This window comes from Portunus trituberculatus, chromosome 28 (genome assembly GCF_017591435.1).
Source record: "Portunus trituberculatus isolate SZX2019 chromosome 28, ASM1759143v1, whole genome shotgun sequence".
NCBI classification, from domain to species: Eukaryota; Metazoa; Arthropoda; class Malacostraca; order Decapoda; family Portunidae; genus Portunus; species Portunus trituberculatus.
This window is the reverse complement of record NC_059282.1, coordinates 4,389,770-4,414,769: the sequence shown is the minus strand read 5'-3', so window position 1 is coordinate 4,414,769 and position 25,000 is coordinate 4,389,770. Positions and strand designations below refer to the sequence as shown.

At 40.1% G+C, this 25,000-nt stretch overlaps 1 protein-coding gene across 6 annotated transcripts in view; it reads left to right on the top strand.

Moving 5' to 3' along the window:
- LOC123510052 (WD repeat-containing protein 48 homolog) overlaps positions 1–20,488 on the top strand; it is a 96,036-nt gene extending 75,548 nt beyond the window's left edge. For 4 of the 6 annotated variants that reach the window (XM_045264823.1, XM_045264829.1, XM_045264827.1 and 1 more), the window contains 4 exons: positions 7,236–7,371; positions 14,356–14,680; positions 15,383–15,579; positions 15,948–20,488. In XM_045264823.1, coding sequence (XP_045120758.1) covers positions 7,236–7,371; positions 14,356–14,680; positions 15,383–15,579; positions 15,948–15,957 — 668 coding nt within the window. In that variant the 3' untranslated portion in view covers positions 15,958–20,488. The remainder of the gene's footprint in view (positions 1–7,235; positions 7,372–14,355; positions 14,681–15,382; positions 15,580–15,947) is intronic. The other 2 variants (XM_045264826.1, XM_045264825.1) reach the window with 2 other exon arrangements.
- Positions 20,489–25,000: the final 4,512 nt, after the last annotated feature.

The window sequence follows — 25,000 nt, the reverse complement described above, 5'->3', positions numbered from 1 at the left end:
CCACCGCCACAACACCCATCACCACCACCACCATCATCTTGACCACACACCAGAGAGAGAGAGAGAGAGAGGCGGTAACATAACAGTAATAGTTATGAATATTCCTGAAAGAAGTAAAAAAAAAAATAGTTAAAAAAACAAGGTCGGGACATCTGACAGAGAGAGAGAGAGAGAGAGAGAGAGAGAGTACTTTTCAGAAAATAACCAAACGTTTAAAATCAGATTAAGCTAAGTAAGGTTAGGCTAAGTTAAATCAAGTTAGGTTACATCCATTTAGGTAGAATTAAGGTGAAGTTACATCAGTTCAGGTTAGATTAGCAAAGAGTGAGCAGAGAGGAGTCAGCAGGCGGCCAAGACAGCAGGACAGCAGGAGAGCAGGACAGCCCATGGTGGTGAAGGCAGTCATTCCTCGCGTGGCCTGCAGCAGTGGTCTGGCGGGGAGGGGCGGCGAGTGAGGGAGCGAGGGAGAGAGGGAATGAGTGGAGGAAGGTCATAGCAAAATACAGCGACAATGATACTCTTGTGTGTGTGTGTGTGTGTGTGTGTGTGTGTGTGTGTGTGTGGTGAATTCTAATATGCGTTTCTGCTATTGCTTTTTATCTTTCTTCTTCTGCTGCTGTTACTACTACTACTACTACTACTACTACTACTACTAGATTGAGATGAAAAAATAGACTTTGAAAATAGTAGTGAAAAAAGGAAACAGTTTTAGAAACTACTACAACTACTACTACTACACACACACACACACGACTCAGCCTATCAGTGTGTGTGTGCGTGTGTATGTGTGTGTGTGTGTGTGTGTGTGTGTGTGTGTGTGTGTGTGTGTGTGTGTGTGTGTCTGTGTCTGTTATATGTGGCAAGTTTTTATCCCCAGGGTTGTGTTGGAGGGGGAGGGGGAAGAAGTGGGGGAGGTAGATGATGATGGTAGTTGTGAGAGAGAGAGAGAGAGAGAGAGAGAGAGAGAGAGAGAGATGTTAGTGTCTGTCTTTCTGTCCTGGTCTGTTTAGCTTGATTGAATGATGCTATGATGTCTCTCTCTCTCTCTCTCTCTCTCTCTCTCTCTCTCTCTCTCTCTCTCTCTCTCTCGCAGAAACCATTATCTTCTTTGTAAAATTACTTTACAATTGGAAATGAAAAAAAAAGTATTTATTTTTATCAATTCAAACAAGAAAAAATATAACCACTTATAAAAAAAAAAGGATAAATTTACTTAAGGCAGAAATAAAGAATGGCAAAACTGTGGTGGTAGTGTGGTGTGGTGAAGGAGGTGTAGAATAGACTGCGGCAGAGTGTAGGTGTGGTGGTGGTAGTAGCTGGAGTGCATAAATGTGGTGTTGTGGGGCGACTTGGAGTGAGGTAGTAACTGTGGTGGTGGTGTGAGGCAAGCTTTGACGGTGTGGTAAGTAGAGAAACTGTAGCGGTGTGGTAGTGAGATGGAGAACTGCTGTGGTGTAGTAGATAAAGTAATTGTGGAAGTGTGGTAGACAGATGGAGTAACTGTGACGACTTAGCAGTGAGAAAGAGTTAGTGTGGTGATGTGGCTATGTGGTAAAATGTTCTAGTACTCCATTTATTACCTCTTCTTTATTGTATTTCTATCCTTACATTGTTTTTTTTTCTGCCTTGTGTATTTTTCCTTCACTTTTTTGTTAATATTTTCATTTAATTTTTCTGTATGTTTTTTTTTTTCATTTTTTATTTGGATTGGCAGTGTAGCAGAGAAATCATGGCGATTTAGCATTGAGAAAGAGACTGTGGACCAACTGGCTATGTGGTGGAGTGGTAGTAATAACTGTGGTGGTGGTACTGGAATAAAGAAACCATGACGATTTACCATTAAAATAGAAACTGTGGTGGGTTTACTGGCTATGTGGTGGAGTGGTAGAGTACTGTGGTAGACTGATAGAGAAACTGTGGTGATGTAGCGTTGTGTGGTAGTGTAGTAGAGAAACCATGACGATTTAAAATTGAGAGAGACTGTGGACCAACTGGCTGTGTGGTAGAGTGGTAGAATAATTGAGGTGGAGTGGTGTGGTAGCGTGGTAGTGTAATAAAGTAACTAGGACGATTTACCATAGAGATAATGACTGTGGTGAACTAACTGGCTACGTGGTGGAGTGGTAGAGTAACTGGTAGTGTGGTGTGGTGTGGTGTGGTGCGGTGCGGTGTGGTGCATGGGAGGACCCCGGATCGAGCCCCTTGACCTGGCGGGGCTCAGGATGGAGAAAAAGTAAAAGGATGAACCAATAGTTACTTTGTTCTCGCTCCTTAAGACCACTTCATGCCGCACTCAGGACGCCCCGAGCACTTGCACTTAGATGAGGAGCCTCTCTCTCTCTCTCTCTCTCTCTCTCTCTCTCTCTCTCTCTCTCTCTCTCTCTTCTTTTCCTTCTTTAACCATTTATTTCTGTTTTCGTTTTTTTCCTCCTTTCTTAGCATGCTCTCTCTCTCTCTCTCTCTCTCTCTCTCTCTCTCTCTCTCTCTCTCTCTCTCTCTCTCTCTCTCTCTCTCTCTCTCTCTCTCTCTCCATTTGTATACGCCACTTCAGAGAGAGAGAGAGAGAGAGAGAGATAACTGTTTTAACTATGAATATTCCTAAATGTGAAAATAAATAATACAATGCGGAAGAAAAGAACCGTGAGAGAGAGAGAGAGGAGGGGGAAGGTCCTTAAGATAAAAACCGTAATGTTTATGAATATTCTTACGGTAAATGATGAAAAAACAAAGAATACAAGAAAATATACAAACAGATAAACAGACAAAAGGCTTTTCCTCTTCTGACCTTCCAAGAATATGTGTTAACTGTCCTCCTCTTCCTCCTCCTTCTCCTCCTCCTCCTCCTCCTCCTCCTCCTCCTCCTCCTCCTCCTCCTTATCATCCGTCACTCAGGTGTTATTGGCAATTAAATAAGTACCTCTCACCTGACACGTGTTCTCTTACCTGTCATTCTTATTGCTTCTTTCATCACTTTTTTCCCTTATTCCATCTTTATCATATTTATTTCTAATTTATTCTTTTTTCTTGTTTTGTTTATTTATTTGTTTTATCGTTGCTTCTTTGTTTTACTTTTCTCTTTTCTTCAGTCAAAATTTTCCTTCTCATTTCGTGTTCTTTTCTTACTTTCTTTTCACTATTTTTTCCTTCTATTCCTGCTCTCTCTCTCTCTCTCTCTCTCTCTCTCTCTCTCTCTCTCTCTCTCTCTCTCTCTCTCTCTCTCTCTCTCTCTCTATCCCTCTCTCTCTCTCTCTCTCTCTCTCTCTCTCTCTCTCTCTCTCTCTCTCTCTCTCTCTCTCTCTCTCTCTCTCTCTCTCTCTCTCTCTCTCTCTCTCTCTCTCTCTCTCTCTCTCTCTCACAAATAGCGTCTCACACCTGGTGGGATTTCAACTCGTAAAACTAATTCACCAAATAGCCAGCACCTTCTGGGCAGTAATTGTGATAGTAGTAGTAGTAGTAGTAGTAGTAGTAGTGGTGGTCATGGTGGTAGTGATGTGATGGTAGTAGTAATAGTAGTAGCAGTAGTAGTAGTAGTGGTGGTGGTGGTGTTAATAGTAGCAGCAGCAGTGGTGATGGTATAGTAGCAGTAGCGAAGGGTTTGGTGGTAGTGATGTGATGGTGGTAGTAGTAGTAGTAGTAGTAGTAGTAGTAGTAGTAGTAGTAGTAGTAATAGTAGTACTTATAATTCGAAAATCATTATATTTCATCAATAATTGTTTTATAATTGCGTTTTTATTAATTCATATCTTACAATCAATTATTATTACGGCAATCTTAAAACTAACCCTCTCTCTCTCTCTCTCTCTCTCTCTCTCTCTCTCTCTCTCTCTCTCTCTCTCTCTCTCTCTCTCTCTCTCTCTCTCTCTCTCCTTATCCTCTCCTTCTCTCTCCCTCTCCTCCCTTCTCTCTCTTATCTCTCCAAACCTCTACTAATGGACTCTTCCTCTCCTTATCTCTCCTCCCTCTCCTTTATCTCTCCTTCCTTATTGTTCCCTCTTTCTTTTCATCTGCCTTATCATTTATCTGGGTTAAGTAACTCTCTCTCTCTCTCTCTCTCTCTCTCTCTCTCTCTCTCTCTCTCTCTCTCTCTTTCAGCTGCTGTATTCTGTTGAGGGATGAAAGAAAATACACATTTTATCTCTCTCTCTCTCTCTCTCTCTCTCTCTCTCTCTCTCTCTCTCTCTCTACAGAAGGGAGAGGAAAGGCGGAGGGTGCTCGGAGTGACAAGATGGAACAGAGATTAAGAGACGGGAGGGGAAGGAGCGCTCTCTCTCTCTCTCTCTCTCTCTCTCTCTCTCTCTCTCTCTCTCTCTCTCAAATAAAAAATAGGGAAAAATAAGAAAACTGCAAAGATGGCTGGAGATTTTTGACGTTTACATTTTATTATTAATTTCTTTTTATTTATCTCTGTATTTCATCTGTTATTTCAGTCTTCTCTTCAATTTTCCTTCCATTTATTTGAGAGAGAGAGAGAGAGAGTGTGTGTGTATTGTAGGCGGTTGAAATGCTTCGTTTTTGTGAAGCTTCAAATAGCAGGATTCGAACCAGTGAGTCAGGGAAAGGTCTCACCAACGGACCTTCCTTTCTCCCTAACAAGATTATCCTCATTTTGCCTCCTCCCTCCTTCCCTCCTTCCCTTCCTTCTTTTCTCTCCCTCCCTCCCTCCTTCCCTCTCTCTTTCTCCCTTTCTCTTCTTCCCTCCGTGCCTTTTTTTCTTCCTTGTCCGTTCGTCCCTCTTATAGTTTTGATTTGTCCATCTCTCTCTCTCTCTCTCTCTCTCTCTCTCTCTCTCTCTCTCTCTCTCTCTCTCTCTCTCTCTCCTTATTCTCTTCCCCCTTCATCTCGCAATCTCTTCTTCCTCCTCCTCCTCTTCTATTTATCTCTCCCTCCCTCCCTCCTCCTCTCCCTCTCTCTCCCAGACTTTCCCATCTCACGTTTTCTTTCATCTTTCCTTGTCCTCCGTTTTCTCTTTCAATGGGGGACTCTTCTTTTCTTCCCTCCCTCGTAAAAAAAATATAATCTCAACAGTACTATTTCTCTCTCTCTCTCTCTCTCTCTCTCTCTCTCTCTCTGAATGTATATGGAATTGGTAAATATATAAGTGGAAGTAATTTAGAAGAGAAGATTGAAACGAGAATAAGTAAACAAGACAAGTAAATATGAATAAGTAGATGAAGAGAAACAAATTAGCTATGAAATGTAAATGTTTGGAATCCCTTGCTTTTTTTTCTATCTTTTTCTTTATTTTTCTTATTTATCTATTTGTTCTTATTGTTAGTTTATTTACTCATTGGTTTGCTTATTTGTTTAATCATTTTTTGTTCTCTTTGTGTGATACGAAAGACTGCTAACAGACTGCTCCTCGCTCTCTCTCTCTCTCTCTCTCTCTCTCTCTCTCTCTCTCTCTCTCTCTGACCAGGATTTTCTTTGTCTAATCTTTGGGCGAAATGTTTCAAAATCTTCGCGTAGCTTTTCAAATCTTACGTTCGCGTTGAAAGATCAGAATGTGCATCTCTCTCTCTCTCTCTCTCTCTCTCTCTCTCTCTCTCTCTCTCTCTCTCTCTCTCTCTCTCTCTCTCTCTCTCTCTCTGTTATGACCCTCTCCCTCCTTTTTTTCCCTCAGTCCCTACCTCCTTTTCTTCTCTCCCTCCATTCCTCCTCCCTTGTCCCTCATTCCCTCCCTTTCTTCCCTCCTTCCCTCCCTTTCTTCCCTCCTTCCCTCCCTCCTTCCCTCCCTTCCTCCGCTGACCATGTCCTCCCTCATCCGCGCAAACTTTCTCATGATAATTGTATTCCAAAGGCGAAGGAAACCCAATTTAATTTACTGTTTGGTCTGGGAAGGTATTCTGTAAAGATGGTGGTGGTGGTGGTGGTGGTCGTGGTAGTGGTGGTGGTAGTAGTTGTATTTGGAGAAGGAGGAGGAAGGAAAATAAAGCGAAGGAGAAGATTTTTGTTGTTTTATTGTTTTTGTTATCATTACTACTACTACTACTACTACTACTACTACTATTACTACTACTACTTTATAATCATCACTTTCCTTTCTCTACCTTTCCTATCACCACCTCTCCTCTCGACACACACTCAGTAATCTCCCTTTTCTCCCTCCTCCTTCTCCTCTCCATCTCTCTGCACACAAATATCTTTTCCCTATCTCTCCTATCAATACTGACCTCCCTTTTCCCTCTCTATTCCCTCCTTAGCTACTACACTTCTCCACTCACGCACTAATATAACAACTGCCTTTCCTTCATGTCTTTCCTCCATCTCTCCCATCACACACACACACACACACACACACGTCCTTACTAACCTGTCTTTCTTTTTTCTAGCTCTCCTCAACCTCTAAACATTCCACTTTTAACCTTTTTCATCCTTCATACTCTTCTTTTCCCTCTTGTACAGTATAACCTCTTTCTTTTTCCTCCTTCACCATATAACCTCCCTCTTTTTCTTCCTCCACTCTCTAACGTTTCGCTTTTCTTACCTTCACCATCTTACCTCTTCCTTTTTCTTCCTCCACCATCTAACGTCTGTATTTTCCTTCCTTCTCATAGCTTCTCTCATCTATTTCCACTAAAATGTCTTTCTTTTCCCTGCGTCTGATTGTTCACTCACCTATCTATCTATAATTCAGTTCCAGATACAGTAATCTCTTTTTTTTCCCTATTCCTTTTATTCTCAGTTTTTTTTTCTTATCCACATTCTCTAATTTGTCTTTCTTTTTCCTATGTCTCCATGTTTCACTTACTTTCATATCCACAGACGCACACACTAACATTCCTCTCTCTCCCATCTTTTCACACACACTTTCTTTCTTTTCTCTAGTTTTCTTCCATGTCTTAATCTCTTCCATCCTTTATACGTCTTTTTACTCCTCTACCAACTAACCTCTCTCTTTTCCTTCCTTCTCTTGCCTGTATTCAGAAACACTTTGCTCTCTCACCACAACTATTTCCTAAGGCCACAGGGATGATTATCGAGGTTTTCAAGAGTTGCTTCTCCAGTTAATAATGTAGAAATCTTGTCATTCTGCCTCTAGAACCGTAAAAACACCTTAAAAATAACTCGTGTAAAATTTTAATAAAGCCTTTTGAAATAATGGAGGTGAAGCATAGAAGTGAGAATACATGCCTCTTAACTTCTATCTTCCACACTCACCACTATCATGCTTCCCTCACATGCCTTCATATCCACAGTTCCAGACACACCACTAACCTTCCTCTCTCTCCTCGCAGCTCGCACGGGTGACAACAACTCTATGGGCCGTAACCTGAGGGCTGCCCGCTGGCTGGACTTCACAGACAAGGACGACGATGACGGTCTCTACCAGCCCTGCTCAGACTCAGACTCCGAGGCCACCAAGAAGAAGGAGTGAGTAGCCTGTGATTGCAGTATTGAAGGGGTTTTGTTAAGAATTGTTGGGTTTTTAAGTGTGTTTATAAAGTTTTAGTTACTGTGTTGGTGTTTGGAGGTTATTGCTGTTTATTCGGGTTTTTTAAGGTGTTTTGTTAAGAATTGTTGGGTTTTTAAGTGTGTTTATGAAGTTTTAGTTGCTGTGTTGGTAATTGAAGTGGTTTTGTTGAGAACTATTGGGTTTTTAAGTGTGTTTTGTGATTTTAATTTGCTGTGTTGGTGTTTGAATAAATTTCTCATATCATTGGGGCTTTTGAAGTGGTTTTGTTAGAAATTACTGGGCTTATAAATGTATTTTGAAGTTTTAATTAGATTTTTACCGTTGTTTTTAACTGTTGCGTTTTTATATGTCGAGATTTCAGCATGATTTAGTTTGTGATAGGTTTTTCAAGGGCCACTGTAAGGAATTTTCGTCTTGCCTCCAGTTGTAAGAGAGGCTAATGGAAAGAAATATCTCGGGTTTTCTAGAGTGCCTTTACAGTTCTTACTATTACTTTAGCAGATATTTGTTGAAATTGTTGGGGGTTTTCAAGGGGGCTGTCATGGTTCTAATTAAAGTATTGCTATTATAGAACCACATGACCCTCCATATTTCTCATACTTCTAACTCCATCCTCTTCTTCTTCTTCTTCCTCCTCCTCCTCCTCCTCCTTCTTCTTTTCCTCCTCCCTTACACAGGCCTCTGCTTGTAACTTTAATGACCTTGCTTCCTCCTGAGTGACCTCCAACAAGCAGATCGAGGGAGAGGGAGAGAGAGAAGGGAGAGGGAGGGAGGGCAATTTTAGTCCTCTCCCTCTCCCTCTCTCCCTCTCCCTCCGTCTCAAATTCAGGTCCTCAAAAAAAGTGTGATTACCTCCATTGGCCTGCAGGGAGAGAGAGAGAGAGAGAGAGAGAGAGAGAGAGAGAGAGAGAGAGAGAGAGAGAGAGAGAGAGAGAGAGGAATATGAAAGAAATTATATTGTTACGAATTATGACTTAAGGTTTGGAAGAGGAGGAGGAAGAGCAGGAGGAGGAGGAGGGACAGTGAGGGTTAGAAAGGAGTGAGGCCGGGAGAGGCTGTGAGAGGGAGGGAGAGGGAGAGGAGAGGGATGCTGCCAGCCGAAAATGGGCCCAGATGAGCAAAAAGATCTGGTTGTGGTGGTGGTGGTGGTGGTGGTGATGGTGGTGGTGGTGGTAGTGGTTTTATAATGGAAGAAGCTCATGGTGGTAGTAGTAGTAGTGTAGTAGTAGTAGTAGTAGTAGTAGTAGTAGTAGTAGTAGTAGTAGTAGTAGTAGACACCAAATATTAGAAGATGAAGGAAGGAAAGAAAAAGAAGAAGAAGAAGAAGAAGAAAGAGGTGGAACAGGAGGAGGAGAAGGAGAAGATGGAGGATGGCAGAGAAGGAGAAAGGCAAATGAACACAAAGGAAAAATAAGCATCAAAATAATGCCCTTTCGTAGTAGTAATAGTAGTAGTAGTAGCAATAGTAGAGACAGTAGTAGTAGCAGGGAGAAGAAGAAGAAGAAGAAGAAGAAATAGAAGAAAAAAGTAGAATTAGCAAGAGTAAACAGAAGAAGAAGAAGAAGAAGAAAAAGAAGAAAGATAAAAATAGCAGTAACATTTAGAGGAGGAGGAGGAGGAGGAGAAAAAATACTACGAAGAAATTTTAGCACCACCACCACCACCACCACTAGCAGCAGCAGCAGCAGGAGCCTCTAAGCAGGAGACGGAGTGTGGCGTGCAGGAGGGAAGGAGGGATGGAGGGAAGGAGGGAAGGGGACATTAATCACGAACACCATTACCACCGACCACCAACAGTCCTCTTATGTTCTCTTCCTTCCCTCCCTCCTTGTGTCCCTCCCTCCCTCCCTCTCTCCTCTCTCCTCCCTCTCTCCCTCCCTCTCTCCCCCCTCACTCCTTGTCTCCCTCCCTCCATCTTGCGTGACTTTACTATCATTTTCTTTCTTTTCCTCTCTCTCTCTCTCTCTCTCTCTCTCTCTCTCTCTCTCTCTCTCTCTCTCTGACACTATTCCGACATCCGTTTTAGCTTCTTATTATTTTTTTTCTTTATTTATCTTTTTCTTGGTCTGTATGTTTTTATTTTTTTTTATTGTCATTGTTTTATTGTCATTTCCTTCTAAACAATCTTTTCATCTTATTGTAACTCATTTCCATTAATTTTCAGCCTTTGTTTTTTCTCCTTTATTATTCTTACTAGATTATTTTGCTGTGTTGCATTTACTCTCCTTTTTCTTCCTTTCCTTTGATTTCCTACATTCAATCACGCTTCTTATAATTCTATATGCCTCATTTATTTTACTTTCCCACATCCAAACACTCCTTTTCATCATTTTTTTTTATATATTTACATTATTTTTTTTTCTTTATTATTCTGTAACTAGATTTTTTCGTTATGTTGCATCTACACTTTTTTTCTTCATTTCCTCTAAGTTCCTACATTCATCCAAGCTTCTTTTATTTTACCTTCCCATATAGAAATACTTCTTTTCATCATTTCTTTTTTTTTATCAGTACATCCACACACGTTCTCATTATTCCTTAACTTATTCCCCACCTCCAGACACTTCTAATCCTTCTACACCTCATTTCACTCCCTCTATCCCATCTCTCCATCTATTCCAACCCTTTTCGCGCCTCTGACCAAGTTCCCGTCTCGTCCATCAGCTCTCCGGCCCTCCTCCTTCACCCTTACCTCAGTTTCCCCTGACCATCCCAAAACCCGTATTTTCAAACCCCGTGCAATCTCGTAAGGACTGTTTTCAAAGGCCACAGAGGTGATTAGTCAGGTTCCCACAGGTGTTGTTATCGTTAATGTTGTAGGATTTTTATTAGTCTATTACTGGAATCATGAGAGTATCCTTGAAAATCTCTAGATTTTCTAAATCTCTAGATTAAAGGCTGAGAAGTTGAGACGAGACGATTTTTTTTTGTTTTTTTCAGGTTCCTTGTCATCATTTTAACACTTGTATCATGAAAGTGCTCTCGAAAACCTCCTTATTTTCAACTAGAGGCTGAGAGGTCGAGGAGAGACGAGGCTTTTTAGATGTTTCGCGGTGCCAGATGGTTAGATGTCTAACTTATATCAAACAACACTATAGCAAGAAAAGTACTCTTGAAAATAACTTCACCTTCAATTACAGACTGAAGTTAGGACAAAACGTTTTATTTTCATTTTTTATATTTATATTTATTTATTTTATTTTTTCTTCATTTTTTTTTACGTCCCTTGTTTAAGATGATTACTTGTAGGATCCTCATCAAAGTAACACTATAGTAATGAAACCACCATTTAAAACTACCCTAGGTTTTTCTAAAGTCTACTGAAATGTTTAAAAGATGCATAGACTAAGAAAGATGATTAACAATACTCTAATCACAAAAACATCTTTAAAACTCCTAATACCCTTCACCAAACCCAATTAAAAGTGCTGAAGACAGGAGGCTCTAAAATATTGGGCCTTAGTTTAATTACCACTAAAATAATGGAAATACCCTTGAAAACTCCTATGCCTTCCACCAGACCCCATTAAAAGTATAGACAAGAGGCTGAAGACTTTAAGAGAATACCGTCCCGAGTTTAAGATGGTCAGAAACTTTCTCCTGACGATGGCTGTGAAGGAGGGGAAGGTTACGACCAGAAGGTGTTGTCTCGTGGCTCCATCTTATAACTTATAGAACGCGATTACACTTGTTACCTGGCCAGCAATTAGGAGAACCCCTGTATCTGCCTTCTCACCTTGATCCTCCTCCTCCTCCTCCTCCTCCTCCTCCTCCTCTTCCTCTTCTTTTTTTCTCCCTCATATCTCGAATCTCCTTGTCCTTCTTCTCCTTCCCTCTTCTCATATCTTATTTTCCTTCTTATTCTCATCTTTTCACACTTTTCTTTCTCCTTTCTCTTCTCTCCTCTCCCTCTCTTCGTGATCCTCCGCCTTTTCTTCTACTTCTCTTTTTCACATTTTCGTGTTTTCCTTCTCATGTATCTACTCCTTCTTCCCTCTTTATCTCATTTCAAGTCTTTTTTTCTCGCCTTGTCTCTCTGTTTCTTCTCTCTCCCTACTTTTTCTTCTTGTTTTATCATTATCATTATTCTTGTATTTTTTCCTAATTTCATCACTCTTCTCTCCTTTTCCTCTCCTTTTCTTTCTTCCTCTCCTTTTTCTTCTTTCTATAACACTTAATCTTTCTTTTTCTTTTCACTTTCTTCCTCCTTTTCTTCTTTCTTCTTTTCATCTATTCGTCATTGTTCTTTTTTATTTATCCTTCTATAAAGAAAGAAAGAAAAACGTTGGCTTGTTTGCTTGAAATAACAACATACACATACGTACTCTAGGAAAACACTTCAATGCACTACTTGAATATGTATGAAGGATTTGTGTTTATAGAAGTAATTGTACATACGTCTCTCTCTCTCTCTCTCTCTCTCTCTCTCTCTCTCTCTCTCTCTCTCTCTCTCTCTCTCTCTCTCTCTCTCGCCTTTCTTCCAGTTTTAAGACAAAGAGAAACGTGTTTTAATTATTTTCCTGGAATGATAATTAAGACGTTCGTTGGAGAGAGAGAGAGAGAGAGAGAGAGAGAGAGAGAGAGAGATGTCACGTATTTTTTTCTTTGTTTTATTTTTTTTGTCTCGTGATTCATTGTCTTGTCTTCTCTTGTTTTGGTCATGTGATGTTTTGTTTTCCTTTATTTTGCAATGGCTTGAGTTTTTTTGTGTTGTTTTATTTGGTCACGTGATTTTTTGGGAGGTTTTGGTCACGTGATCTTTTGTTTTGGTCACTTGATCTTTTGCTTTGGTCACGTGACTTCACTCACAGTTCCTTGTAGTCTCCCTAAAAACGTAGATTTAGATGATATTCCAATAAAAATGAGAGAAACATACATACATACATAGAGAGAGAGAGAGAGAGAGAGAGAGAGAGAGAGAGAGAGACTGTACCGTAATGTTCATGAATATTCCAAAAGAATGCGAAAAAGATTAACAAAAGACAAACCCAAGGACCTTTTAGAGAGAGAGAGAGAGAGAGAGAGAGAGAGAGAGAGAGGAATAGGGTTTGAGATATGAGACGTACGGAGAGAGAGAGAGAGAGAGAGAGAGAGAGAGAGAGAGGAAAGAGTGGGTGGAGGAAAGGAGAGAGATATGGAAGAGGAGGAGGAGGAGGGGTCGCCCTTGCCCTAGGCGCTCAGAAACCTGCCTCCTACAGTGTCCTCCGTCCCTCCTTCCCTCCCTCCTCTCCTTCCCTCCCTCCCTCCTCTCCTTCCCTCCCTCTCTCCCTCTCCCTCCATTTCCCGACACACCTGAACTTTCCTACAGGTGTGCTGCTCTTCACACCTGTATAAAGAGGACAGGTGTGCTAATAAAGGCCACATCTGCTCCCTAAGGCCTCTTCTCTGTCTTCTTCTTCTTCTTCTTCTTCTTCTTCTTCTTCTTCTTCTTTTTCTTCTTCTTCTTCTTCTTCTTCTTCCTATTCTTCTATGATATTGTAGTACTTTTTACTGCCTTTTTCGCTATTTTATTTTTGTCTTCTTTCTCTTCTACCTCATCTTCATCTTCATCTTAATCTTCTTCCTCCTCGTCCTCCTCGTCCTCCTCCTCCTCCTCCTCCTCCTCCTCCTCCTCCTCCTCCTCCTCCTCCTCCTTTTCCATTCCCTAATTTTCAGCCTCTTTCGCTCTTCCATACAATTCATGTTCTGCCATATATGCTCTCTCTCTCTCTCTCTCTCTCTCTCTCTCTCTCTCTCTCTCTCTCTCTCTCTCTCTCTCTCTCTCTCTCTCTCTCTCTCTCTCCCGTGATCTGGTTCTCTTTCTTATTTTATCGCACAAAGCTATATTTGGTATCTTGGGGGCGAAGGAGGAGGAGGAGAAGGAGATGAAGATGAAGATGGTTTCAGAGAGAAAAATAGATACAACCAGTCCTTTCTCTCTCTCTCTCTCTCTCTCTCTCTCTCTCTCTCTCTCTCTCTCTCTCTCTCTCTCTCTCTCTCTCTCTCTCTCTCTCTCTCTCTCTCTCTCTCTCTCTCTCTCTCTAACGCATTCCTTACGCAGAACTGGTCATCTTCACTTCCTCTTTCTTTATACGATGGAGGAGAAGGAGGAGGAGGAGGAGGAGGAGGAGGAGGAGGAGGAAGAAGAGGATGATATATTAGAGAAACAAGAAATAGAAGATGGGAAAACTTGTGAAAAGAGAGAGAGAGAGAGAGAGAGAGAGAGAGAGAGAGAGAGAGAGAGAGAGAGCTAGTTCACTATCTCACTATTGTTCCCACCGAGACACTTCCGTTGGTATCTAACCTCCACCTTTCTATATACGGGTTATGCACCGGTGTGAGGAGGAGGAGGAGGAGGAGGAGGAGGAGGAGAAGAAGAACAAGAACAAGAACAAGAAGAAAAAGAAGAAGAAGGAGAAGAAGAAGAAAAAAAGGAGAAAAAGGAGGAGGAGGAGGAGGAGGAGGAGGAAGAAGAGGAGGAGGAGGAGGAAAGAAGAAAAATAACAGAGTAGTGAAGGAGGAGGAAGAGAAAAAGTAGTAGGAGGAGGTAACTTGATCCAATAATTCGTGAGTAATTTGCATACAGGTAGAGAGAGAGAGAGAGAGAGAGAGAGAGAGAGAGAGAGAGAGTGAGTGTGGGTGAGAGTAGAAGGTCAGTAACCGGGGTAAATATATATGTTATTCCTCTCTCTCTCTCTCTCTCTCTCTCTCTCTCTCTCTCTCTCTCTCTCTCTCTCTCTCTCTCTCTCTCTGAATGTTTAGCACCCGTATTATTTCACCTCTCAGATAACAGTAAATAATGAAAGGGTAATGCTCTCTCTCTCTCTCTCTCTCTCTCTCTCTCTCTCTCTCTCTCTCTCTCTCTCTCTCTCTCTCTCTCTGATACCACCACTACAACAACAATAACAATTACTACAACCACTACCACACTAACCACCTAATATCTCTTTCTCCACCAACAGGGAGAGCAACCAAGAGAACAACAACAACAACACAACCAGCAACAACAACAACAGCAACAGCAGTACCAGTAACAACAAGATTAGAACACATAAGCGGACAGGAAGCGGTGGAGGAGGCGTCAGCGGTGGAGGCGGTGGCGGGAGCGGTAGTGGAGGGCTTCTTACTGCCGCCGCCGCTGCTGCTGGGGCGGCTGTCGGGGCGAGCTTGTCTTCGTCGGTGCCCAGAAGAACGTCAGTGTCAGTGAAGAGGCCTTTAGATATCGTACTGCCCTGCCAAGAGATACAGTACCTCGATATTTGCTACCAGAAGGTTGGCACTGTTATGGTGAGCGGGGAGAGGTTGTAGTGAGAGAGAGAGAGAGAGAGAGAGAGAGAGAGAGAGAGAGAGAGAGAGAGAGAAAATGCATTGGAATCTGTAATTTAGTGTCATTTTTCATTCATACATCATTGTGTTGTCGTGTCATTCACTGCAATCATCTTTCATTCAGTGGTGGCAATTTTGTCTTATTGTTTTGTTGTCCTGTATAATTCCACATCATTTTGCCACTCCACACAACACTCGATGCAAACAACACTCAGATACTGATTGTAACACCACACCCACACAATGACACAAAGCCAGGGTAGCGTTAGTTCTTTCAGTTGATATGGCACAGACTTGCCATATCTTCTTTTTAGAGGAACTAGTCTTTTCGGAGGCGTAGGACGGGGGTGTGGTCGTATCCCACCGCTGCCACCATTTTTATGCACTGGAGCACTGATAGTATTGTTCAAGTGTTCCAGGAGTAAAGGAGAGACCCCATGCAAAGGACTGGAGTATATTAAAGAGATTCAGAGTACACAGCCACGTATAGTTAAACTCGAGGCAAGCTTGTGACTTGAAAGGATGCTCACATGAAATGCAAAATAGAGATCCCGCCAAAACAATTAAGAATTAATAAGTTAATCCCCACAAAGAAACACGAACACTCATCAAATGCTCAATAACACAATAATCTAAGCCAGTCCTGTCTCACTCCTTTCCCAGGTTCAATACAGCCCAATCCCTCGTAAGAAGATCGCTTACCAGCACGTGCCATACATCTCCATCCCTTACTGCGAGGTGCCCTACTGGAGTAGCTCGGAAAGGCCCATCAAGCGAAAACCACTTCAGCGTTCTCACTCCATCGCTGTCGCCGACTTGAGAGAGCCTGAGGACTGCGAGTGGTCGTCTTACAAGCTTAGGTGAGTGTCTGAAGCGAACTTGGTGCGTTAGTGAGGTTAGGTGTGGAAGTTCAAGTGCGTTTGCAAATTTTGGTAGGTGTTAGTAAGTTACGGTGAGAAGTTTGTATTAGTTTTTTCGGTTTAAATAATTATTACAAGTTTAGGCAGATCTCGTGAGTTTTTGAGCCTAAATGAGTAAGTTTGATTGAGTATCTGTCAGGGTTTGGTAATTTGTAAGTTTGAATAAATGTATGAGTCAGGCTTAGTGAGTCTGTGAGTCAGAACTTGAGAGTTTCAAGGTTGATAGAAGTGCTTTTATCTCTCCCTTTAGCTGTGTTTTGTATTTATCTCAGTCTGTTTCCGTGTACCTCTCTCTCACAGTCTCTCAGTTTCAGGTGAAGGAGAGAGTGAGTCGCCTTGTGATCGCACCTGCTGAGACTTACCTTGAGGACGCAAGACTCTCAAGCAGGGACTTATTCAAGGAGAAAATATGGAGAAAAACTGAAAAAAAAAGTGAAGGCAAAAATTAAATGATGTCTTGGTATTCGGCTGAGAGGAAGAAGAGAAAGAGGAGGGAGGAAGAGAAGATGAAGAAGAGCATAGAGTCAAAAGTGGATGGATTAATGAATGTGTTTTCTCCACCCCAGCTTCTACTCACGGACTAGTGGAGGCTGAGGCATGTGGAGGTAATGTGGAGTGATACAAAGAAGAAATTTATCCAAGCGACAAGGTGGAACACACGTACACACATACAAATACGTGCACAGTGAAGCCTGGATTGGAATGCATCTGACTTGTGATGCCTGGAAGCTCAAAGAGGTGCTGGAAGACTGGAAGTAGTATTGTAGGTGTGCTGGAAGACTGAAAGAATATTGAAATTGCTTTGGAAAGAATGAAGTTGTATGAGGTTGTACTGGAAGCGTGGGAGTATGATATGGGTTGTACTGGAAGACTGGAAGAGTATTTTAGATTGTATTGGAAAGAATGGATGGAAAGTTACATTAGTTGTACTGGAAACCTGGAAGAGTATCAGGTTGTACTGGAAGAGTGTTAGTGTGCCCCTGAAAATTTGAAACGTGTTATGGCTTTTACTGAAAGCTTAGTAAAATGTTTAGGTGCACTGGAACATTGGAAGAGTAATATTGGATGCACGGAAAGGTTTGAAGTGTATCATGAAGTGCACTGGAATGTTGCAAGAGTGTGACTGGGTACTTTGGAGCGTCTAGAAGATATGCTAGAATGACTGGAAGGGTGCTACGTTGAGTTTAGCTTTACAAAATGCAGGAAGGAGACCCAGATGATATTAAGCCGTTTATTTATTGATGTGGTTGTGTGTTGGAGAATCCTTAGACTGGAAATGACTGTGGAAAAGTGAGAAAGAGCTCTGAACATTACTGGAAAAGGGCTTCTTGAAAATGGTGCTGGAAAAGTCTTCATAGAGCTTTGAAAATTATTGCAAAAGTGTGTGCTACAGGGCTCTGAAGATGACTGGAAAAATGACAATACAGTGTTTTTGAAGTTACTGGAAAAAATACAAAGATTTGAAGTGTGTGGAGCATTGAAGGTGTGGCTCTGGGGATAATGGAACATTGATGGATTGAGTGGATAAGTGGATGCAAAGTTCAAGAAAGGTCTGCCGAATACAAGAGCATCACGTTTAATTTTTTTTTATTATATGAATGACGTAAAAAGTTCAGGTGATTGTTGATGGAAATAATTGATGAGAAATTTATGCCTTGGTGAGTGAGTGAGTGAGTGAGTGTATGGTGCTTGAAGAAAATGAATAAAAACATAAATAAAATTAAGCTTAGGGCGAGAAAAGTATACATGAATAAATGAGAAAATGTATGAATTGATAAACCACAGGAAAAGAGAGAAAAAAAGCAAAAAATTATTCATAGATTAGGGAGAGACAAATGGACAACAATAAACAAATAGAAAAAAATAAATTAACTTAAAAAAATAAATACACAAAAAAACACAAAAACACATACATACATGCACACAAACATACACAACTACAAAGATAAACATAAATAGATAAGAAATAAAATACAAACATATATTTTATTCCCGAACTTTTCTAAGACAGAGAAGAAACAACTTTTTTTTTTAACTTTTTTCAGGAACGATTTTTATTTATTTTTTTTTCCTGTACCTTCTTTTGTTATTGATTATTTTTTCCCCAGCACATGAACTCTTGTTAGACGAGGCACGCTTTCTGCTCCTTTTTTGTTTCCTTATTAACCAACCAACATGACATGGGAAGAGAGAGAGAGAGGGAGAGAGTCAGTTTTTGTATAAGTATTTTTTAGTATGGAAGCAAAAACAAATAATAGGACAAAATAGTACGTGCTTTACTGTGTGTCTGTGTGTGTATTTGAGAATCTGTCTGTATATTTGTTTTCCTTTTTTCCTTTTTTTTCTTCTTCTTACTTTATCTTCTACTTTTTTCACTTTTATTCTGTTTTTTTTTCGAAGTTTGTATGTGCATGTGTGTGTTTATTTGTTTGTTTTGTATTTTGATAAACTGTCTTCCTTACTTTCTTCCTTTTCTTTATATTTCTTACTTTCTTGTCTGTCTATCTCTTTTTTCCCAATTTTTGTAAATGTGCATGTGATTTTTTTTTCTCTCGTCGTTTATTTCGTCTTGTCTCTTGTTTTATCATTCTTTCTTTCACTCTTCCTTTATTTGTCTGTTCCTTGCATATTCAGACATTATTATTATCATTATTATTATTATTATTATTATTATTATTATTATTATCTCTACTATTACTTTTTTTACGTCTATTTTAACGTCTCTTTATGGAGGTTGTTTTAATGCATTATGGTGATATTTCCTTTAGGTTTTGTCTGTTTCTCCTTTTATTCCCTTTTCTTACCTTTTTCTTCTTGCTATACCGTTTCCAGTTCCTATTTATCTTCACTTCTTCAATCTGTGTTATTATTATTATTTATGTATATCGATAGTACGTGTTCTTCTATTATTATTATTATTATTATTATTATTATTATTATTATTATTATTATTATTATTATTACCAGTATCGTTTCTCCATCTCACGTTCAACAGACATGGGAGAGAATAGCACTTTTTTTCCACCCCTTACCTTCGCACCTCTGTACATGATCCAGATGGTTGATATACCCTCGAGTGCAAGCCTGAATTTGGCCCTTAGGAACGCATTACATTATTATTAATATAGTCAGCGTGTGAACAAAGGGCTAAAAGAAAAAAAACAAAAAAACTGCTTCATTAAAACCTCTTGTTTCCTTTTTTTTCGTATTTTTATATATATGTATAATGGAGAAATAATTACTGTATACATAACGTTATTTTGAGGAGAGAACCTTTTTTTATTTGTCTTTGAGTGCTTTTTATATGTTATTTAGGTACTATAATTGTTAAGTCGCGTCTGAGAGCCAGTCATACATACATACATACACACAAACCTTCCCTTCCTTAACCCCCTCCTCATCCTCCTCCCCACAACTTATTTTTTTTCTGTAAGATGGAAAGAATGATTGGAAAGTGGAGGGCCTATTTTGATATTAGCATGTATACTGTACCGTGTGACTTCATCTGTATGTGGAGTGTTTGTATAACCTCTGAATTTCAACTCTGCACCAGAAAATGAGCCAGTTGAAGAAAAGAGACAGAGAAAAGAAGCTCACATGAAAACCCAAAAGGAAAGAAAAAGGAAATATTACGCCAGATTGTTTCCTCTTTTGTGAGTTATGGAAAAAAAAAAGGAGAGAAATTCAAAACGAAGATAAATGATTCTGGAGTTATGACAAAGACTTAAGCTCATTGCGAGATTTGAGGAGTGACAGAAGTTAAACATGAAAGGTGAACATGATGAAGGAACAAGAGTGAATGAATGTGCTAAAACAGGTGATATAGAACAGGAAAAAAAAATATACGAGATAATGAAAATGAGGTGATATAAATTAGAAAAGCAAGACAAAAAAGCTGAGAAATCGAAACAAGAGCAGAAAAAAGAGAGAATACATAAAATGAATACTGTAAAAAATAGAAACGATAAGAAAAGTCGTAAATTTTAGAAGATAAGAACACAAAGAAAGCTACAAAGAGTCTTTAGGTCTACACGTGGCAGTGATGCCTAAGAAGAAGAAGGGGTAGAAGGTTGAAATACTTGTTAGTTATTGCATGGAGCGGAGATAGATAGATAAGCAAATGTATTATCAGTAAACTCAATCCCCCAGCACAGTTTCAATTTCCGCCGTAACACAAGAGAGAGATAAATACTATGTTAATGTTACGCAGGCATTGAAACTGTTACCTCAAGCTGGCCAAGTGAGTTAATCAGGAAAAAAAAGGATTTGCATTATTTTTTTTCCTCCCTGCCCACCACCTACCCGCCTTTGTACAACACTCTCCGTTGCCTGTACGATAATTACCAGATTTTTTTTGTTTACTTAGATTCTGATTTATATTTTTCTCCGTCTTGACGTCTGTGGCCAAGAACATTGACACCAAAGCATATTATGAACTTTTCTCCTTTAAAATGTTTATTAATATAGAGTTAATAATGTATAATAATAATAATATTTTTGTTGCTCCTTTATATCAACCAGTGAATCATTATTATTATTCTTTTTGTATGTCTCCTTTTAGATACGATTAATATAGACATGTTTACACCTCAGGAATCTGTAAATTAAGGAAGAGCAAATCCCAAGAGTACTTTTTTGTTTTATTTTTGTTTTTGTTTTGTTTTTGTATTTATGTTTTTTTTTTAATGATATCTACATTACTACAACTTGCTCTCTCACTTTCTCTCTCTGTATCTCTGTCTCCTGCGTCAGTATATAGTGCCGGACAGACTGACTCACGGACCAGTCAGTCGGCGCCACCAGTCATTGATCTAGTTGTATAAATAAATGTTGTATAATGAAACACACACTGATGCACTTTTCATTAACCCTGGCAAGAGTGAGACGGGGAAGGGAGGGAGGGGGAAAGTGGAATGTGATAGCGGGGGGAGGAAGTCGCTGAGAGAAGGGCACTACTGGGGGACACTCGTACAGAAAAAGGTGATATAAAGAAAGTAAAAGTTTATAAGTTAAGACAAATAAAAGAACAGCTAAAGAAAGTCACACAATACTAGATGAAAATAAACACAACCAATAATTCATATCATCTAAAGAGAACAACAACAGGAAAAAGATTAGTTGCATCATGATTCAATAACGAAAAATACTGTCTTTTTTTATACCTTGTGGGCTTTTCACGGGAAGTTATGGGGTAAAGGGAATACTTTTTGGCTAACTCCTAGGAAACCCTTGCCCCGCGTGAGGAAGCCCAACCTACACTCTAACGATAAAAGAACAACAATAAATAGTAGCCATATAATAATGAAGAAAGATATTTTGAGACACGGAATAACTAAAGAAAATAAAGTTACAACACTCGAATGTTCACTGATACTCGAATGCTCAGTGATGACAGGCACTGACAACTCACGCAGCTTCGAACACTCGAACCTCAGTTATCATTAGGACATGGAAGGAGATGGTAGAGGCGCTTTGTCCATTCCTTTACCCTATTGTGTATGCGCTCTTACCTGCTCCTTGCTACCAAAACAACACGCAGGACTTGGAGACTTAGCAAAGGGAAACATGAGGAACAAGGAAGGACTGTGCGTGAACTGGTGAGTATAAAAAAGATAGTAATCATGGAATATGATGAAAATAGAGGTTATTAAGATTTATAGAAATATGAAAAATTTTAGTAACGAAGGAAAATGAAAATAAAAAGAATTAGTTGTTGGGAAAATTAATCGAGTAATAGACAAAAGTAAAGAGGAGAGAGGGAGAGGGAGAGAGCATTGGAGGGTTAGCAGTTAACTAATTAAGAAAGAGTTGAGAAATAGAGAAGAAGAAGAGAGAGAAGGAATATTGAAATAGGGGAAAGGGATATTAAAGTGAATTGAAGATGGAGGTGATTCATTAGAAAAAAGAAAGAAAAACAAGAGAAAGAGGAGGAGGAGGAGATAGAAGAGGAGAGGAGAGGGGAGAGATATGGGAGTTGGGGGAGGATCGAAAACAGAGAGAGAGAGAGAGAGAATGCGTGGGGGGGGGAGGCCGGAAGACGCTCAGCTAAAAGAGGAATCACAAAGTCGAGAGAGAGAGAGAGAGAGAGAGAGAGAGAGAGAGAGAGAGAGAGAGAGAGAGAGAGAGAGAGAGAGAAAGGGCGAGGTCACAGAAGGAAGAGGCGGGAGAGAGGGAGAGGGGGAAACAGAGAGGGGGATTGCAGCTGGCAGAGAGAGAGGGAGAGGGAGAGGGAGGAGCAGGTGCTGGTTTAACAAAGGATATTACCCCTCCCTCTCCCCTCCCTCTCCCCTTCTCTCTCCTCTCACCTCATCTCACCTCTCCTCACATTTCTCTTCCCCTCTCCCTCTCCCTCTCTCTCCCTCTCGCTCTCTCCCCTCCTTCCCCTCCATGCTCTAATTTCCTCTCTTCCGTAGCCTCCAGATCTGAGCCTATGGGCATGTCTTCCTACTCCTCCTCCTCCTCCTCCTCCTCCTCCTCCTCCTCCTCCTCCTCCTTCCCTTTCACTTCCTCTTTCTCCTCATTACAATCATCATTATCTTGTTATTATTTTTCTTATTCTTATCATTACTATTGTTCTTTTTTCTTATTTCTTTTCTCCTCCTCCTCCTCCACTTCTTATTCCTTCTCCGCCTCCTCCTCTTCCTTCCCCCCTCCTCCTCCTCCTCCTCCTTTCGTCTCTCTTCTTTTTTAAAACGAGAGAAAGTTAATAGATTTGGGATTTAAAGAAGGCATAAATAAAGCTTAAATTAAAATAGAAAAACATAAAAGGAATTGATTTTTTGTTTGGAAATAAGATAGAAAAATGTATGAAAATTATTGGAGTTCTAGGAGGAAGTTTGAGAATCTATTGGGAATGTAAATGATGAGGCTAAAAGAAAACATGTATATATAGAGAGAAGGTAATATGGAGCAGTTTTGTATTTCAACCAAAAGGACCAATTTAACCCCTTTAACACGTCTTTGTATTTATTTGGGGTACTATTACGTGATTTTATACAGCCTCGAAATATCACTGGGGGTTTAAAACAGCAAAGATTCTGAACTATTAACCTTCTGACCTCCATAGAACCTTGCTAGTTTAAATAAAATCGTCTAATCATACTCATAACTCATTGTAAAAATGCGTCCCAGTACTGAAAGGGTTAAAAGGCAAAAAGTTGCATCAATAATTGCCATAAACATTAGGAAACTATTTTTATAACGCACGGATGTTCGTAAAACCACGTATATGCCACAAATGTTTATTCAAAAATATAAACAAAAATTTAGGTTTTCGTAACTGGGGTGGTAATATGAAACGCTTGAGAAATTAGCTAAAAATAATATTCTTTTTTTCAATAAGTGAAGTGTAGGAGGAAAACAAAAGAAGAAGCTTGAGAAGGAAAAGAATAAATTTGCAGTAAAAATATTAAATAACGACTGAATTGTGAAAGGGAAAAAACGACAAAATAAAAAAAATATATATAGAGACAAGAACGAGGTGAGAGAGAGAGAGAGAGAGAGAGAGAGAGAGAGAGAGAGAGAGAGAGAGAGAGAGAGAGAGAGAGAGAGAATGCAAAATGTTCAATACGAGAAGATCTGTTTGTCTGATAACACATCAACTTCCTGCGCCAAAGGGAGAGGGAGAGGAAGAGAAGTTGGAGGGGAGGTAATATAAGGTCAATGTTCCTCTCTCTCTCTCTCTCTCTCTCTCTCTCTCTCTCTCTCTCTCTCTCTCTCTCTCTCTCTCTCTCTCTTACATGCACACATACGTACTGTACATGTTCATAATGTTATCATGTTATCACTCATTAAGCAAACGGAGAGAGAGAGAGAGAGAGAGAGAGAGAGAGAGAGAGAGAGAGAGAGAGAGAGAGAATACTGGTATGCTTCCTGTTGCAAATTCACGTAGGTAAAATTCTCACGCTTGGTAACTTCATTAGAGAGAGAGAGAGAGAGAGAGAGAGAGAGAGAGAGAGAGAGAGAGAGAGAGAGAGAGAGAGAGAGAGAGAGAGAGAGAGAGCCAGCCAGCCTACCAGGTGTTACCAATCCGGAAGTTATCGTGCTCTTGGCAACGCTCACTCTAAACCTGTTTGACTCGATGAATGAATGAGAAAAGTGAAAATTGTTGTACCTCAGCTTAACCTAACCCAAAAATCATCGTCCTCTTTCCCATACTAAATAATTGACCTAGTGTGTCCCAGAAGTCATCGCTCATTTTGTATATCACACTTTGACCTAAAAATCACGATCCTATTTCGAATGTGAAGTAATTTGTTTCCTGACCCCCAAAAAATATCGTTCAAGCTTTCCTTTTTCAGTGTCTTACTTAGAATGTCCTGAAATCACTGGACTTATCAGAAAAATATCGTTTTATTACTACTATTAAATCATTCTCACGATATCGTACCTAACTTGTCCCAGAAATTATCGGTCAGTAGTTTTCCTTTTCTCAGTATCGTACTTAACGTGTCTCAGAATATATCGTTCAATTTCCCATCTGTCACTGTCATACTTTACTTGTTCCTAAATGCATCGACTAAGTTTCTGATTACTCATTATCGTACCTAACTATCCCAAAAACTAACTCTCTTACCTTTACTAGACGCACTAATTATCGTACTCTCCCTAACCCCCTTAAAAAATCTATCTTAATATTCTCACTATTGCAAACAAACCCCTAAAATTTGCATATATGTTAGAATCCCCTGGGCATAGAAAATGTAATATAATACCCGCCCTCCGTTTTCCTTCTGATTGCATTGTTACTAAGATTAAGGAGTCGTCTCTGTTTCCTGTGGGAGAACAAGGGATGGTGGTGGTGGCGGTGGTGGTGGTGGGGCATGGGAAGGTTGGGGGATGAGAGAAGAAAGAACGTTTGGCAGGTGGTGGTGGTGGTGGTGGTGGTAGTGATGATGTTGACGGTGGTGGTGGTGGTAGTGGTGGTGGTATTGGTGGTGCTGGCTACTAGTGTTGCTATTTCTATTACTAATACTATTACTACTACTACTACTACTACTACTACTACTACTACTACTACCGTACTATTATCGCATACAACCGCTGCCACTACTATTTGTTTTTCTTCTGTATTCCTGCTCGTTACCGTTTCATCAGTATTGTCAACACTCACTTGCATCCTTCCCAGCAGTGTTACCAATTCTGAATCTTCATCTTCCCTTGTTACCGTCATAGGAGAGTTTAATGACCCCAGCAGTGGCAACGCTGCCTGACACACACACACACACACACACACACACACACACACACACACACACACACACACACACACACACACACACACACATTTAGTTGTAAAAGTAATTTAAACAATTATACATTCTCTCTCTCTCTCTCTCTCTCTCTCTCTCTCTCTCTCTCT